The following is a 17,800-nucleotide window of genomic DNA, read 5'->3' on the forward strand; positions in this document are numbered from 1 at the left end:
TTGAACAGAATCCATAGTCCTACCTACCTATCTGGTGTCCTAACACTGTCAGTGTCACTGTCTTTTCACTCTCCTTCCTTCTCTCTCTCCTCTGCCCCCCACCCGTCTTCCTCCTTTTGTTTTCTACACCCTCTCCTCTCCCATCAGGCCCTGGGGCAGGTGGGCAAGGTGCTGAAGGTGTACGCCGACGGGGACCTGCGCGTGGCCTTCAACGGCCAGACGTGGACCTTTAACCCGGCGTGCCTCTCGGCCCAATCCGTGGAGGTGGACGCCAACCTCATGACGGTGGAGAACCCCAACGTATCCGGAAGTAAGGACTACTGAGACCTCGCGAACAGGAGGAAGGGGGCCTCTTATCCAACAGTCATCCAACGAGTTTTGCTTTTTTATCTCTCCTTCCATTTCCTTATCACTTTCCCTGAATTCCCTATGGACCCCCTCCCTCTTCTTCCAGCACTCTTGCTGCAAGCTATGCATGCACTACTGACCAAGGGCTGTGACAGTGGCTGTCTGTTGCATATACGGCCCCTCATATCGCTGTTTCTCCTGGTCACTGTCTCCACATGCATGACGAACGGGTTTCATTTGCACGTAATTTGCATGTCTCTGAAATGTCTGGTTTTTCTCTCTTTCATGCCCCTTCATGTTGGAGGCAAGCTCCAGAGGCCTCATCAGCATATGTGCCTCTACTGCTCCTCATGTGTGTATGTGTATGTGTGGTTCTACTAGTCTTGGGTACTCTGGCTCAATCACCCCTTTTTCTGTGTCCGTCATATACATCATGGTGGAAGAGAGTGGATACGAGAGGCTCGTAATGCTAGGTTAGGGTGCACAGGGACATTTTGACTCATTCCAATGGTTGTGCTTTGACTTGGTAACTGTGTATGCTCTCTGGGTTTAGAGGGGCCTGGAGGGTAGCACAGCACCTACTATGCATGTTCTCCATGCTCTGGAATCCATCACTAACATGTCTCTCTTTCTTCTATTTTTCTCCTTTCTCCTTCCCTTGCTCTTTATTCATCCACATGATCTTTTTTCACTTTCCCTTTCCCCCCCTCTTTATCTCTCTCTCCAGACACAGTCATTTCAGTCCTGGAGAAGCTGCTGTCTCAGTCTACAGATCAGGACAACCCCAGCCGGCTGGTCATCGAGGCGGCGCATGGCAGTGCCAACAAAGTCCGAGAGCTTGTGCAGAAATACCCTGACAAGGTGCGTTCACTCCCGGCACCACAGACTGTATGTCTGTCATCTCTTAATGTGATTGTGTGTGAGACATCTCTTAATGTGATTGATTGTGTGTGTGACATCTCTCCAGGTGGATATAAAGAACCAGGGCAAGACTGCGCTGCAGGTGGCAGCCCACCAGGGCCACATGGAGGTGGTCCTGGCTCTGCTGCAAGCCAACAGCTCCATTGAAGTGAAGGACGAGGACGGAGACACCGCCCTGCACTACACGGCCTTCGGGTGAGAGGAATACACACACACACACACACACACACACACAAGGTTGCCAGTCTTAAGTACCCTGTATTCACATTGGTAGAAAACAGGTTATGGGGGTGGTTGGTCTCTGGATTTAATTGGATTTGGGGTGAAAATCACTAGACACACAAACAGTCAATCACACAGGGGCATTACTGTTGTCCATAATCCCTCACCATGCCCCCCACAAAATAAGTGATTACAAACATACACATTTGTTATCAGAATGAGTCAATTAAAACAACACAACAAATATATGAAAATGCATTGAGTAATGAATATTTAAATGAGTACCCTAAATTGATAGGAAAATTATTGTGGTTAGGTCTATACATTTTGTTGCTCATTGTGTGTGTGTGTGTGCAGGAACCAGGCGGAGATTGCACGGCTATTGCTGAGCAAAGGGGCCAAGGTGAACCTGCTGAACAACTCAATGTGCACAGCGCTGCACATAGCCGTCAACAAGGGCTTCACCGATGTGGTGCGTGTGCTGTCGGAACACTCAGCCGACATCAACCTACAGGTCAGTACCCACTAATAAGAACTACATTATCTGCGTCAGAAATGCCATCATATTCCTTATTTTAATTCAATACTTTGGTTCATGCTTTCTTCTGTCATGCTCACCACCCGCACATACAAAACACACATGCATGCGCAAACACACACTCACAAGTCTCTCAAGAAACTAAACCGCATAGACTGCAATGGCAGACATATTTATTTTAACTAGGAACAAAACAGAATGTTTCCGCAGATCTTTTTCTTTTGAAGCATTTTAACACTTTGTTTTTTATATTCTTTGTCCTTTTACTGTGTATTTATTGATGTATGTATTGGCTAGTGCAATATAATGTCCCCTTTGGGGGACTAATAACTTACTATAACTTACTAATAACATACTATTCATTTTTCTGCTCAAGCAATGTGCGTGTTCAGCTGGAGTGGAATGGTTGCTTGAAGTTTGTGTGTATGTTGGGGTGGCAGGTAGGCTAGTGGTTAGAGCGTTGAGCCAGTAACCGAAAGGTTGCTAAGATCGAATCCCTGAGCTGACAAGTTAAAAATGTGTTGTTCTGCCCCTGAACAAAGCAGTTAACCCACTATTCCTAGGCCGTCATTGTAAATAAGAATTTGTTCTTAACTGACTTGCCTAGTTCAATAAAGGTTAAATATAAATTTGTATTTTTGTTCATGTGTGTATCTGAGCTGTACTGTAACAGAAAAGAGCAGCATTGCTATACATGAGTACTCAGAGTAGGCTTGGGTGATATACCGTTTATCGACGGAATGTTATTTAAAAATATTTATCTATTTTGGGGGGGTACCCCAGGGCTGCGGGGGTGCATGCTACTCCACTACTTATACATTAAGTATAACTATAACAAATCTAAGATGTATCAAATAAATTGTATCCAGCTCCAGCTTTGCATTTGGTTTGCTAACTTGCTAGCCAAGTGGCTAAATATCAAGATCAAGCTTCTTGGTTACAGCAGAGACATTCTAGCCTGAGTGCCAGTCTCTTTAGCTAACATTCCATTCCTTGCGACACCTTTTCATTGCCAAAGAGACTGGCCTTTCTGCCATCTTCAAATATGAACATTGTATCATATAGAGATAGTAGTGGTATCTTTTTGTAGACACTAATTTCATGGTTAGTTGGACAAAGCCAATGAATGGCGTTTTTGTAGGGGTTTTCAAGAAATGCCAAAAATAAGGTCTGTGGTAAACACAGGCTTAGGAAATCTTATACGTTTTGTTCTATGAGATCATTTTCATCAATGTCACTTTTTGTGAATTTTGAATAATTTTAAAAATAAAAATAGCACAAAGGCTACATAACTAATAAAGGCCATGTTAACTGAATGATATTATCTCATAGATCAAAATGTTTAAGATCTCCTAAGCCTGTGTTAACCTCAGACTGATTTTTGGCATTTATCCCAAAACCCTATTCTTTCCCCATAAATTTTCCCCACTTGGATCGCTGAACGAACCAGAGGTAAATAATTTCCGGGTTTTAGGACTGCAAGCTGGCGAGCTCTACTAATGAGCTCGAAGTGAACAGAGTTGATCCTGATTCGATAATCCTCCCAGCCATCTTCCAACCACAACGATTATCCAAATATTGGAACTCTCACTTTTTTTCTCTCTCCACTGAACAGGTTGTTATCCGGTTGCTAAGCAACTGTTTTTTTTTGTTTGTCCAGACGAAGCCATCCTATCAAAAGTTTCTAGCTCACGTCTAAATTCTCAAACTAAATACATACTGCAATTCCACACATGCAACCTCTTTGCTTTGATTTTAAGCCTCAAAATGCAACAACTTTCCTCGCTAACAGCTTTAATATTGCAGATAGTGTGGCTTCCATCAATGTAATTGTCTGCATAATTTCCATCACCCCATATTTTCTTTTATAAATGTATTTACAGTTGAAGTCGGAAGTTTACATACACACAGGTTGGAGTCATGAAAACTCGTTTTTCAACCACTTCACAAATTTCTTGTTAACAAACTATAGTTTTGGCAAGTCTGTTAGGACAGCTACTTTGTGCATGAAACAAGTAATTTTTCCAAAAATTGTTTACAGACAGATTATTTAACTTATAATGCACTGTATCACAATTCCAGTGGGTCAGAAGTTTACATACACTAAGTGGACTGTGCCTTTAAACAGCTTCGGAAATTCCAGAAAATGTCATGGCTTTGAGTCAATTGGAGGTGTACCTGTGGATGTATTTCAAGGCCTACCATCAAACTCAGTGCCTCTTTGGTTGACATCATGGGGAAATCTAAAGAAATCAGCTAAATTTAGACCTCCATTAGTCTGGTTCATCCTTGGGAGCAATTTCCAAACGCCTGAAGGTACCACGTTCATCTGTACAAACAATAGTACGCAAGTGTAAACACCATGGGACCACGCAGCCTTCACACTGCTCAGGAAGGAGACACATTCTGTCCCCTAGAGATGAATGTACTTTGGTGCGAAAGGTGCAAATCAATACCAGAACAACAGCAAAGGACCTTGTGAAGATGCTGGAGGAAACAGGTACAAAAGTGTCTATATCCACAGTAAAACGAGCTCGATATCGACATAACCTGAAAGGCCACTCAGCAAGGAAGAAGCCACTGCTCCAAAACTACGGTTTGCAACTGCACATGGGGAGAAATGTCCTTTGGTCTGATGAAACAAAAATAGAACTGTTTGTCCATAATGACCATTGTTATGTTTGGAGGAAAAAGGGGGATGCTTGCAAGCCCAAGAACACCATCCCAACCTTGAAGCACGGGGTGGCAGCATCATGTTGTGGGGGTGCTTTGCTGCATGAGGGACTGGTGCACTTCACTAAATTGATGGCAGCATGAGGAAGGAACATTATGTGGATATATTGAAGAAACATCTCAAGACATCAGTCAGGAAGTTAAAGCTTGGTCACAAATGGTTCTTCCAAATGGACAATGACCCCAAGCGTACTTCCAAAGTTGTGGCAAAATAGAAAATAGACATTTTGTGGGCAGAACTGAAAAGGCGTGTGCGAGCAAGGAGGCCTACAAACGTGACTCAGTTACACCAGCTCTGTCAGGAGGAATGGGCCAAAATTCAGCCAACTTATTGTGGGAAGCTTGTGGAAGGCTACCCGAAACATTTGACCCAATTTAAAGGCCATGCTACCAAATACTAATTGAGTGTATTTAAACTTCTGACCCACTGGGAATGTTATGAAATAAATAAAATATTAAATAAATAATTCTCTCTACTATTATTCTGACATTTCACGTTCTTAAAATGAAGTGGTGATACTAACTGACCTAAGACAGGGAATTTTTACTAGGATTAAATGTCAGGAATTGTGAAACTGATTTTAAATGTATTTGGCTAAGGTGTATGTAAACTTCCGACTGCAACTGTATGTACATGTGATATTTCAGTTTTGTAATTTTTAAAATAAATTCCAACATTTCTAAAAACCTGTTTTTGCTTTGTCATTATGGGCTGTTGTGTGTAGATTGAGGTGGAAAAAACTATTGAATCAATTTTAGAATAAGGCTGTAACCTAACAAAATGTGAAAGTCAAGGTCTGAATACTTTCCGAATGCACTGTGCCTTCGGACAGTGTTCAGACCCCTTTAACAAATGTTGGTCTTTTAAGGCAGGGCTGACAGACACGTCCCTTTCACCCCCTTTAGATAACAGTTAAATGTTTGTTTCTAATTCTATTCAAGGCTCCACATGTTGTCATGGAAAATATATTTATTTCCAACAACCCATGAGCAACTCCCGCAAATCCATCTGCATATTGAATGTTGAGATTGCCGAAAGGCCAGTCTCTTTGGCAATGACATGGAGTGGAATGTTAGCTAAAAAGACCTGTTCTTAGACTAGAGACATTCAATCCCCTCCTGGATCCCTGTTGCCTAAATCGTTTTAGGCCATTTGAAATAGAGCACCATGTGTGCACAACCGGTAATAACTTATTCCCCGGTATGGTATAGAAACGGTATGAAAATATGGATACTGCCCAACCCTGTAGTTCATTCATGATATAAAAACGTTGCTGTAGAACTATGATCAAATAGAAGGCCTCAAGGTCTCACATCCCTCTAGGACAGCTGTTAGCACAGATTTAGGATCAGCTCTCCCTACCCAAATGCTAACCCTCTCTATTAGGGGCTACAACTATAAACTGACCACAGATCATTTATTACCTGGCTAACTTATTTCTCCTACAAGGACTCGTACGGAGACACACCGCTGCACGACGCCATCGCCAAAGACTTCCGGAACATCATTGAGATCCTGGTTGTGGTGCCCAACATAGACTTCACCCAGCAGAACCACCGCGGCTTCAACCTCCTGCACCACGCAGCCCTCAAAGGCAACAAGCTGTGAGTTCTACACTACTACTGTACACTACACACTACCCCATACACACTACATTATACCATGCAGCCCTCAAAGGAAACAAGCTGTGAGTACTTCACTACTAGGGTTGGGGGGTAACCAGATTTTCATATTGTAGAGCTTCCGAGTGGAGTACCTGTCTAAGGCATTGTATCGCATTGGTGAGGCGTCACTACAGCCTTGGGTTCGATCCATACCCGGCCGTGACCGGGAGACCCATGGGGCAGCACGCAATTGGCCCAGCGTCGTCCGGGTTAGGGGAGGGTTTGGCCGGCCGGGACTTCCTTGTCTCGTTGTGCTCTAGCGATTCCTTGTGGCGGTTGGGCGCCTGCAAGCTGACCATGGTCGTCAGTTGGACAGTGTTTCCTCCGACACATTGGTGCGGCTAGCTTCCGGGTTAAGAGAGCAGTGTGTCAAGAGGCAGTGTGGCTTGGCAGGGTTGTGTTTCGGAGGACGCATGGCTCTCGACATTCGCCTCTCCAGAGTCTGTATGAGAGTTGCAGCGATGAGACGATCCTAACTATTAATTAGATATCACGAAATTGGGGAGAAAAAGTGAGTAAAGTAGTAGTAAATAATAATAATTAAATGTCATACCGTCTTACTAGGATTTACGGTCTTACCGGCTTAGTACACAAGGGGCGCTAAAAAACGCAACCACAAAAAAGCCCATTTGGCTTCTATTACCAGAATGCTAGCAAAATTAGTACAAGTAATTGCACATTTCCATGGAGCCTGCTAGCTGAATATGCTAACGGGCGCAAACGAAAATTGCAAAGACAGACAATCCAGCTCAAAGTTATACATATATAGGTAGTAGCTACCAGTGATGTACTGAGCCGTACTCACTACCAATGTTTTTTTAATTGCTGTGCAAATTTTACATCTGCTCAGCGCAAACTTGAACATTGTGAAAATTCTGTGCAACTTCCGGCGCACGTTTACTGTAAACACTGAGGCTGTAGCCGATTTTAAGTTTTAACAGTGGTCAAGTAGACTACTGTGGCTATTTGATCATAATGTAGGCCTACCAGAGTGGCCTACCATCAACAACAATGGAGAAAATTCATCCCATAACATTTTAACATGGAAATAGCTGTTCTATTGTTCAGCCTACAGTGGCAGCCAATGTGTGGTGTTCAATGTAGGTCTACATTCCATGACACTTTTCAAAACAACATGCAGGGCTTGACATTAACATGTTTATCCACTTGTCCTTCAGACAAGGAGGTGAATGAAAATGTTGTTTTATGCAAGAAACCACTTTACAAAATAAAATGCATCATTATTCATATACCATTATTACAGAGAATAAGACAAATTAAGTTTCCCTCTGTGTATTGTGGAAAACTGCTTTTGGTACTGCCTCTCGTGAAAGGTGGAGATCCTTCGCTATTTGACAACTATTGACCCATATCAAAATTGTCTGTACTATCAAAGGTACTGGAGTCCTTAGTAGGGAGCTAAAGGTCACCTTCCAAGAAAACAACAACTTAAATGGAATGCAATCAGGTTTGAAATACATTTTGTATATCAACAACATTGGGGATCTTATTGAAACAGCGGATGTTCATTTTTATGCAGATGATACTGTTCTTTATTCAAGTGGTAGTAGTTTATATTTAGCTTTTGAAAATGCCCAAAGAGCATTTAATATCATACAACAGAATCTGTATGATTTAAAGCCGATTTTAAATTCGGGTAAAACAAAATGCATTGTATTTTCAAATGCCAGGCATGTTACAAATCATGTCATTGCTACATTGGCTGGAGATACTATAGAGCAAGTTAACGTTTACAAATATTTGGGTGTGTGGGTTGATGATAAGCTGAGCTTCACTGTGCATGTAGAGAACTTGTGTGTGTGTGTGTGTGTGTGTGTGTGTGTGTGTGTGTATACATATACTGCTCAAAAAAATAAAGGGAACACTAAAATAACACATCCTAGATCTGAATGAATGAAATATTTTTATTAAATACTTTTTTCTTTACATAGTTGAATGTTCTGACAACAAAATCACACAAAAATTATCAATGGAAATCAAATGTATCAACCCATGGAGGTCTGGATTTGGAGTCACACTCAAAATTAAAGTGGAAAACCACACTACAGACTGATCCAACTTTGATGTAATGTCCTTAAAACAAGTCAAAATGATGCTCAGTAGTGTGTGTGGCCTCCACGTGCCTGTATGACCTCCCTACAACGCCTGGGCATGCTCCTGATGAGGTGGCGGATGGTCTCCTGAGGGATCTCCTCCCAGACCTGGACTAAAGCATCTGCCAACTCCTGGACAGTCTGTGGTGCAACGTGGCGTTGGTGGATGGAGCGAGACATGATGTCCCAGATGTGCTCAATTGGATTCAGGTTTGGGGAACGGGCGGGCCAGTCCATAGCATCAATGGCTTCCTCTTGCAGGAACTGCTGACACACTCCAGCCACATGAGGTCTAGCATTGTCTTGCATTAGGAAGAACCCAGGGCCAACCACACCAGCATATGGTCTCACAAGGGGTCTGAGGATCTCATCTCGGTACCTAATGGCAGTCAGGCTACCTCTGGCGGGCACATGGGCACATGGGCTGTGCGGCCCCCCAAAGAAATGCCACCCCACACCATGACTGACCCACAGCCAAACCGGTCATGCTGGAGGATGTTGCAGGCAGCAGAACGTTCTCCACGGCGTCTCCAGACTCTGTCACGTCTGTCACATGTGCTCAGTGTGAACCTGCTTTCATCTGTGAAGAGCACAGGGCGCCAGTGGCGAATTTGCCAATCTTGGTGTTCTCTGGCAAATGCCAAACGTCCTGCACGGTGTTGGGCTGTAAGTACAACCCCCACCTGTGGACGTCGGGCCCTCATTCCACCCTCATGGAGTCTGTTTCTGACCGTTTGAGCAGACTCATGCACATTTGTGGCCTGCTGGAGGTCATTTTGCAGGGCTCTGGCAGTGCTCCTCCTGCTCCTCCTTGCACAAAGGTGGAGGTAGCGGTCCTGCTGCTGGGTTGTTGCCCTCCTACGGCCTCATCCACGTCTCCTGATGTACTGGCCTGTCTCCTGGTAGCGCCTCCATGCTCTGGACACTACGCTGACAGACACAGCAAACCTTCTTGCCAAATCAAATCAAATCAAATCAAATCAAATTTTATTTGTCACATACACATGGTTAGCAGATGTTAATGCGAGTGTAGCGAAATGCTTGTGCTTCTAGTTCCGACAATGCAGTAATAACGAGCAAGTAATCTAACTAACAATTCCAAAAAAAAACTACTGTCTTATACACAGTGTAAGGGGATAAAGAATATGTACATAAGGATATATGAATGAGTGATGGTACAGAGCAGCATAGGCAAGATACAGTAGATGATATCGAGTACAGTATATACATATGAGATAAGTATGTAAACCAAGTGGCATAGTTAAAGTGGCTAGTGATACATGTATTACATAAGGATGCAGTCGATAGAGTACAGTATCAACGTGCATATGAGATGAACAATGTAGGGTAAGTAACATTATATAAGGTAGCATTGTTTAAAGTGGCTAGTGATATATTTACATCATTTCCCATCAATTCCCATGATTAAAGTGGCTGGAGTAGAGTCAGTGTCATTGACAGTGTGTTGGCAGTAGCCACTCAATGTTAGTGGTGGCTGTTTAACAGTCTGATGGCCTCCTGTCTCTCGGTCCCAGCAGCAACCTCTGGATGACACTGACGCAGTGGCTCGGGTGGTTGATGTCTCCTGATGACTGGCCATCGGGTGGTGTAAGGGCAGGTAGTTTGCCCCCGGTGTCTCCTGGTTGAGCGCCTCAGCATGCTCTGGATGAGCACACTACCTGAGCCAGACACAGCAAACCTTCTTGCCACAGCATCGATTGATGTGCGATCCTGGATGAGCAGCACTACCTGAGCCACTTGTGTGGGTTGTAGACTCCGTCTCATGCTACCACTAGAGTGAACGCACCGCCAGCATTCAAAAGTGACCAAAACATCAGCCAGGAAGCATAGGAACTGAGAAGTGGTCTGTGGTCACTGCCTGCAAAACCACTCCTTTATTAGGGCTGTCTTGCTAATTGCCTATAATTTCCACCTGTTGTCTATTCCATTTGCACAACAGCATGTGAAATTTATTGTCAATCAGTGTTGCTTCCGAAGTGGACAGTTTGATTTCCTAAGTGGACAGTTTGATTTCACAGAAGTGTGATTGACTTGGAGTTACATTGTGTTGTATAAGTGTTCCCTTTATTTTTTTGAGCAGTGTGTGCAAAAAAGTATTTAGTCAGCCACCAATTGTGTAAGTTCTCCCACTTAAAAAGATGAGAGAGGCCTGTAATTTTCATCATGGGTACACTTCAACTATGATGGACCAAATGAGGGGGGAAAAAATCCTGAAAATCCCATTTTTAATGAATTTATTTGCAAATTATGGTGGAAAATAAGTATTTGGTCAATAACAAAAGTTTATCTCAATACTTTGTTATGTACCCTTTGTTGGCAATGACAGAGGTCAAACATTTTCTGTAAGTCTTCAAGGTTTTCACACACTGTTGCTGGTATTTTGGCCCATTCCGCCATGCAGATCTCCTCTAGAGCAGTGATGTTTTGGGGCTGTTGCTGGGCAACACGGACTTTCAACTCCCTCCAAAGATTTTCTATGGGGTTGAGATCTGGAGACTGGCTAGGCCACTCCAGGACCTTGAAATACTTCTTACGAAGCCACACCTTCGTTGCCCGGGCGGTGTGTTTGGGATCATTGTCATGCTGAAAGACCCAGCCACATTTCATCTTCAATGCCCTTGCTGATGGAAGGAGGTTTTCACTCAAAATCTCACTATACATGGCCCCATTCGTTCTTTCCTTTACACGGATCAGTCGTCCTGGTCCCTTTGCAGAAAAACGTCTGGCACTGCAGGATTTGAGTCCCTGGCGGCGTAGTGTGTTACTGATGGTAGGCTTTGTTACTTTGGTCACAGCTCTCTGCAGGTCATTCACTAGGTCCCACCCGTGTGGTTCTGGGATTTTTGCTCACCGTTCTTGTGATCATTTTGACCCCACGGGGTGAGACCTTGCGTGGAGCCCCAGATCGAGGGAGATTATCAGTGGTCTTGTATGTCTTCCATTTCCTAATAATTGCTCCCACAGTTGATTTCTTCAAACCAAGCTGCTTACCTATTGCAGATTCGGTCTTCCCAGCCTGGTGCAGGTCTACAATTTTGTTTCTGGTGTTCTTTGACAGCTCTTTGATCTTGGCCATAGTGGAGTTTGGAGTGTGACTGTTTGAGGTTGTGGACAGGTGTCTTTTATACTGATAACAAGTTCAAACAGGTGCCATTAATACAGGTAACGAGTGGAGGACAGAGGAGCCTCTTAAAGAAGAAGTTACAGGTCTGTGAGAGCCAGAAATCTTGCTTGTTTGTGGGTGACCAAATACTTATTTTCCACCATAATTTGCAAATAAATTCATTAAAAATCATTTTAAAAAATTTGATTTTCTGGATTTTTTTTCTTCTCATTTTGTCTGTCATAGTTGAAGTGTACCTATGATAAAAAGATGAGAGGCCTGTAATTTTCAAGTGGGAGAACTTGCACAATTGGTGGCTGACTAAATACCTTTTTGCCCCACTGTATCTATAAAGTAGTTTTAACTATACAAAATACAATGTTGGTTAGGAATATATGGTAGTACAGATAGATATTGGGTGATGATTTGTAAAAGATCTTGCACCCCCAAATGTATAGAAGGGATAGCTTTGGGAATTTTCTAATCTTTGGGAACAATAGTTTGCATAAATTTGGTGAAGATGTATGTTAGAGCAATGATCTGGTGACCTTTCAGAAAGTTTGGCATTTGCTGTATGATCGATGAGAAACTCCATATTGCAAATGTATGGTCCCTTACTATACGTCCGCAAATGTTTCTAAAATTCGGGCCGTGCACCGGGGCCAGATCTTCCGGGAAGTCATCGAACGAAGTCTCTCGCACATTCGGTTTCCGTTTTATAAAATGTGCAAATTTTGGTCCTTTTTCCGGTGTCCCGGTAAATTCCACCACATAGTGCGAATGGAATCTTATTGAAAATGTACAAAACATCACCAATCACGACATGGCCATTTCTCCTAAACGGAAGACTTGGAAGACGAAACTTGGTGAGCATAGGTTTGGACTAATGGGCTGTTAGCTCAGTACCTTCTCCGCTGTGCATTCCGGTTTCCGAGCTGGTCACGGGTGCATCTCAGCCAGGTACTTGGGTACTAAACGATATCATAACCGCCATCGATAAAAGACAGTGCAGCCGTCTCATCGACCTGGCCATGGCTTTCGACTCTGTCAATCACCATATCCTTATCGGCAGACTCAACAGCCTTGGTTTCTCAAATGACTTCCTCGCCTGGTTCACCGACTACTTATCAGATAGAGCTCAGTGTGTCAAATCGGAAGGCCTGTTGTCCAGACCTCTGGCAGTTTCTATGGGGGTGCCACAGGGTTCAATTCTCGGGCTGACTCTTTTCTCTGTATATATCAACGATGTTGCTCTTGCTGCGGGGGATTCCCTGATCTACCTCTACGCAGACGGCACCATTCTGTATACATCTGGCCCTTTTTTGGACACTGTGTTAACTACTCTCCAAATGAGCTTCAATGCCATACAACACTCCTTCCGTGGCCTCCAACTGCTCTTAAACACAAGTAAAACTAAATGCATGCTTTTCAACTGTTCGCTGCCTGCACCCGCCACTGCCCGACTAGCATCACTACTCTGGACGGTTCTGACTTAGAATATGTGGACAACTACAAATACCTAGGTGTCTGGCTAGGCTGTAAACTCTCCTTCCAGAGTCATATTAAACATCTCCAATCCAAAATTAAATCTAGAATCGGCGTCCTATTTCGCAACAAAGCCTCCTTCACTCATGCCACCAAACATACCCATTTACAAAATAGCCTCAAACTCTACTCACCAAACCTGATGCAGTCTATCACAGTGCCATCTGTTTTGTCACCAAAGCCCCTTATACCACCCACCACTGTGACCTGTATGCTCTCGTCGTTGCCAGACCCACTGGCACCAGGTCATCTCGGTAAAGCTCCGCCTCATCTCAGCTCACTGGTCACGATAACAACATCCACCCGTAGCACCTCTTTGCCCGCCTTTCCTTTCAGTTCTCTGCTGCCAATGACTGGAACGAATTGCAAAAATCGCTGAAGCTGGAAACTTATTTTCTTTTCTTTTTTACATATATATTTTTTTGCCCTTTTTCTCCCCAATTTCGTGGTATCCAATTGCTTTTAGTAGCTACTATCTTGTCTCACCTCCCGGTCGTGGCCGGTTACGACAGAGCCTGGGTGCGAACCCAGGATCTCTGGTGGCACAGCTGGCGCTGCAATACAGCACCCTTAACCACTGCGCCACCCGGGAGGCCGAGACTTATATTTCCCCCTCTAACTTTAAGCATCAGCTATCTGAGCAGCTAACCGATCGCTGCAGTTGTACATAGCCCATCTGTAAATAGCCCGCCCATCTACCTCATCCCTATATTGTTTTTATTTACTTTTCTGTTCTTTTGCACACCAGTATCACTACTTACACACCATCATCTGCACATCTATCTCTCCAGTGTTAATTTGCTAAACTGTAATTACTTCGCTACTATGGCCTATTTATTGCCTTACCTCACGCCATTTGCACACACTGTATATACTCTTTTTTTCTATTGTGTTATTGACTGTTTTTTATTCCATGTGTAACTCCATGTGTTGTTTGTGTCTCACTGCTTTGCTTTATCTTGGCCAGATCGCAGTTGTAAATGAGAACTTTTGCTCAACCAGCTTACCTGGTTAAATAAAGGTGAAATAAAATTAAAATTCTAACATTCAGTCGACCAGTAACTGAATGACTCGATGTCTGTCTGCCTGCTTTATATAGCAAGAGAACCATTTTTGTGTACCTAATAAACTGGCCACTGAGTGTGTAGATACATATAATGGTGTGTAAAGACAGTATGGACAGTATATGAATAGAACAGTTGTGTACAGCAATAATTATATAGGATGAGCCATGACTAGAATACAGTATATACATACACTGATTACACAACTTTAAAAATGCTTGCTCTTTCCATTACATAGACTGACTAGGTGAATCCAGGTGAATGCTATGATCCCTTATTGATGTCCCTTGTTAAATCCACTTCAATCAGTGTAGATTAATGGGAGAAGAGGTTAAAGAAGGATTTTTAAGCCAAGAGCCCATTGAGACATGGATTGTGTATGTGTGCCATTCATTTTGTCAAGAACTGCAACACTGCTGGGTTTTTCGCCCTCAACAATTTCCTGGGGGGTGCAACTCAATATTAGGAAGGTGTTCGTAGTGTTTGGTATACTCAGTGTATAAAGTGTACAGAACAGTATGTAAACATTATTCAAGTGACCAGTGTTCAATGACTAGAATACGTTATATACAGTGCCTTCATAAGGTATTCATGCCCTTTGTTCCACATTTTGTTGTTAAAGCTTGAATTGAAAATTGATTAAATACAATCAAATGTATTTATAAAGCCCTTCTTACATCAGCTGATGTCACAAAGTGCTGTATAGAAACCCAGCCTAAAACCCCAAATAATGCAGGTGTTGAAGCACGGTGGCTAGGAAAAACTCCCTAGAAAGGCCAGAACCTAGGAAGATTCCTAGAGTGGAACCAGGCTATGAGGGGTGGCCAGTCCTCTTCTGTTATATCAGAACATTGCCAAGATGTTAAAATGTTCATAGATGACCAGCAGGGTCAAAAAATAATAATCACAGTGGTTGTCGAGGGTGCAACAGGTCAGCACCTCAGGAGTAAATGTCAGTTGGCTTTTCATAGCCGATCATTGAGAGTATCGCTACCGCTCCTGCTATCTCTAGAAGGTTGAAAACAGCAGGTCAGGGTTCGATAGCCGCAGGCAGAACAGTTGAAACTGGAGCAGCAGCATGGCCAGGTAGTCCTGAGGCATGGTCCTAGGGGCGAGAGGGAGAGAGACCAAAGCTCAGCACCCACAACACTAGAGGGATTTCTTCAACCACCAACTTACCATCCTGAGACAAGGCCGAGTATAGCTCACAAAGATCTCCGCCACGGCACAACCCAAGGGGAGACGCCAACCCAGACAGGAAGATCACGCACCCCTCCTAGGGACGGCATGGAAGAACACCAGTAAGCCAGTGACTTAGCCCCCGTAATAGGGTTAGAGGCAGAGAATCCCAGTGGAGAGAGGGGAACTTGCCAGGCAGAGACGGCAAGGGCGGTTCATTGCTCCAGTGTCTTTCCGTTCACCTTCACACTCCTGGGCCAGACTACAGTCAATCATAGGACATACTGAAGAGATGAGTATTCAATAAAGACTTAAAGGTTGAGACCGAGTCTGCGTCTCTCACATGGGTAGGCAGACCATTCCATAAAAATGGAGCTCTGTAGGAGAAAGCCCTGCCTCCAGCTGTTGTCCATAGGACAACAATCAGTCGTATATTGCACAAATCTGGCCTTTATGGAAGAGTGGCAAGAAGAAAGCCATTTCTTAAAGATATCCATAAAAAGTGACGTTTAAAGTTTGCCACAAGCCACCTGGGAGACACACCAAACATGTGGAAGAAGGTGCTCTGGTCAGATGAAACCAAAATTGAACTTTTTGGCAACAATGCAAAATGTTATGTTTGGCGTAAAAGCAACACAGCTCATCACCCTGAACACCATCCCCACTGTCAAACATGGTGGTGGCAGCATCATGGTTTGGGCCTGCTTTTCTTCAGCAGGGACAGGGAAGATGGTTAGAATTGATGGGAAGATGGATGGAGCCAAATACAGGACCATTCTGGAAGAAAACCTGATGGAGTCTGCAAAAGACCTGAGACTGGGACGGAGATTTGTCTTCCAACAAGACAATGATCCAAAACATAAAGCAAAATCTACAATGGAATGGTTCAAAAATAAACATATCCAGGTGTTAGAATGGCCAAGTCAAAGTCCAGACCTGAATCCAATCGAGAATCTGTGGAAAGAACTGAAAACTGCTGTTCACAAATGCTCTCCATCCAACCTCACTGAGCTCGAGCTGTTTTGCAAGGAGGAATGGGAAAAAATTTCAGTCTCTCGATGTGCAAAACTGATAGAGACATACCCCAAGCGACTTACAGCTGTAATCGCAGCAAAAGGTGGCGCTACAAAGTATTAACTTAAGGGGGCTGAATAATTTTGCACGCCCAATTTTTCAGTTTTTGATTTGTTAAAAAAGTTTGAAATATCCAATAAATGTCGTTCCACTTCATGATTGTGTCCCACTTGTTGTTGATTCTTCACAAAAAAATACAGTTTTATATCTTTGTTTGAAGCCTGAAATGTGTCAAAAGGTTGCAAAGTTCAAGGGGGCCGAATACTTTCGCAAGGCACTGTATGAGCTTGTGAAGTGGGGAGGGGCAGAGGGGGTCTGAGAGATGCAGTCTTGAGGGAGGCAGCTGTGACAACCTCCCTATTCACCCTCCACCCCACTTCCCCCTCCTCCCAAGTGAGTTGCATGCAGGTACAAATGACCTCTGTCCCCCCCACCAGTAGTAAAGTATGTACAGGTAACTGCCAAAATAATGGACACTTGAGTAAATGAGGGATACAAAGTATATTGCAAGCAGGTGCTTCCACACAGGTGCGGTTCCTGAGTTAATCAAGCAATTAACATCCCATCATGCTTAGGGTCATGTATAAAAATGCTGGGCAGGCTATTCTTTTGGCTACCATACCCCCATAGGATGACAATACCCCCATCCACAGGGCACGAGTGGTCATTGAATGATTTGATGAGCATGAAAAAGATGTAAACCATATGTCATGGCCGTCTGTCACCAGATCTCAACCTAATTGAACACGTATGGGAGATTCTGAAGCGGCACCTTGGACAGCGTTGTCCACCACCATCAACAAAACACCAAATGATGTAATTTCTTGTGGAAGAATGGTTTTGCATCCCTTCAATAGAGTTCCAAACACTTGTAGAATCTATTCCAAGGTACACTGAAGCTGTTCTGGCTTGTGGTGTCCCAACGTCCTATTAAGACACATTATGTTGATGTTTCCTTTATTTTGGAATTTACCTGTAGTTTGCTCTAAGAGCCACAGTGAGTGGTGAGCTGCTCTTAGCAAAGCTGGCTGCCCTGAGGTGAAGAATGACCATATATAACCATGATAATCCACTGGTTGTTTCCCCCCCAGCCACCTCTGCTTCTCGTGTACAGTACTGAAACGGATGAGCAATGTGTTAATAGGGACTGCACTCTTACTTTGTTGCTATTATAAATAATGCTGCATTAAACCCCCCATATTTGACTACGCAGCAGAAATAGACTGCTTTCTTTGACCCTGCTTTTACTGTACACTACTGTAACTACTTGTAC

The 17,800-nt window shown here is 43.6% G+C and overlaps 1 protein-coding gene across 4 annotated transcripts in view; it reads left to right on the top strand.

Moving 5' to 3' along the window:
- The window catches only part of LOC112232564 (E3 ubiquitin-protein ligase MIB2), an 84,606-nt gene that overhangs the window by 55,096 nt on the left and 11,710 nt on the right, over positions 1 to 17,800 (top strand). For all 4 annotated transcript variants that reach the window (XM_024399618.2, XM_024399619.2, XM_024399617.1 and 1 more), the window contains 5 exons: positions 148 to 310; positions 1,076 to 1,209; positions 1,316 to 1,464; positions 1,849 to 2,005; positions 6,213 to 6,367. In XM_024399618.2, the coding sequence (XP_024255386.1) occupies positions 148 to 310; positions 1,076 to 1,209; positions 1,316 to 1,464; positions 1,849 to 2,005; positions 6,213 to 6,367 (758 nt within the window). The remainder of the gene's footprint in view (positions 1 to 147; positions 311 to 1,075; positions 1,210 to 1,315; positions 1,465 to 1,848; positions 2,006 to 6,212; positions 6,368 to 17,800) is intronic.

The sequence above is a fragment of the Oncorhynchus tshawytscha genome, linkage group LG16 (genome assembly GCF_018296145.1).
Source record: "Oncorhynchus tshawytscha isolate Ot180627B linkage group LG16, Otsh_v2.0, whole genome shotgun sequence".
Classification (NCBI taxonomy): Eukaryota; Metazoa; Chordata; class Actinopteri; order Salmoniformes; family Salmonidae; genus Oncorhynchus; species Oncorhynchus tshawytscha.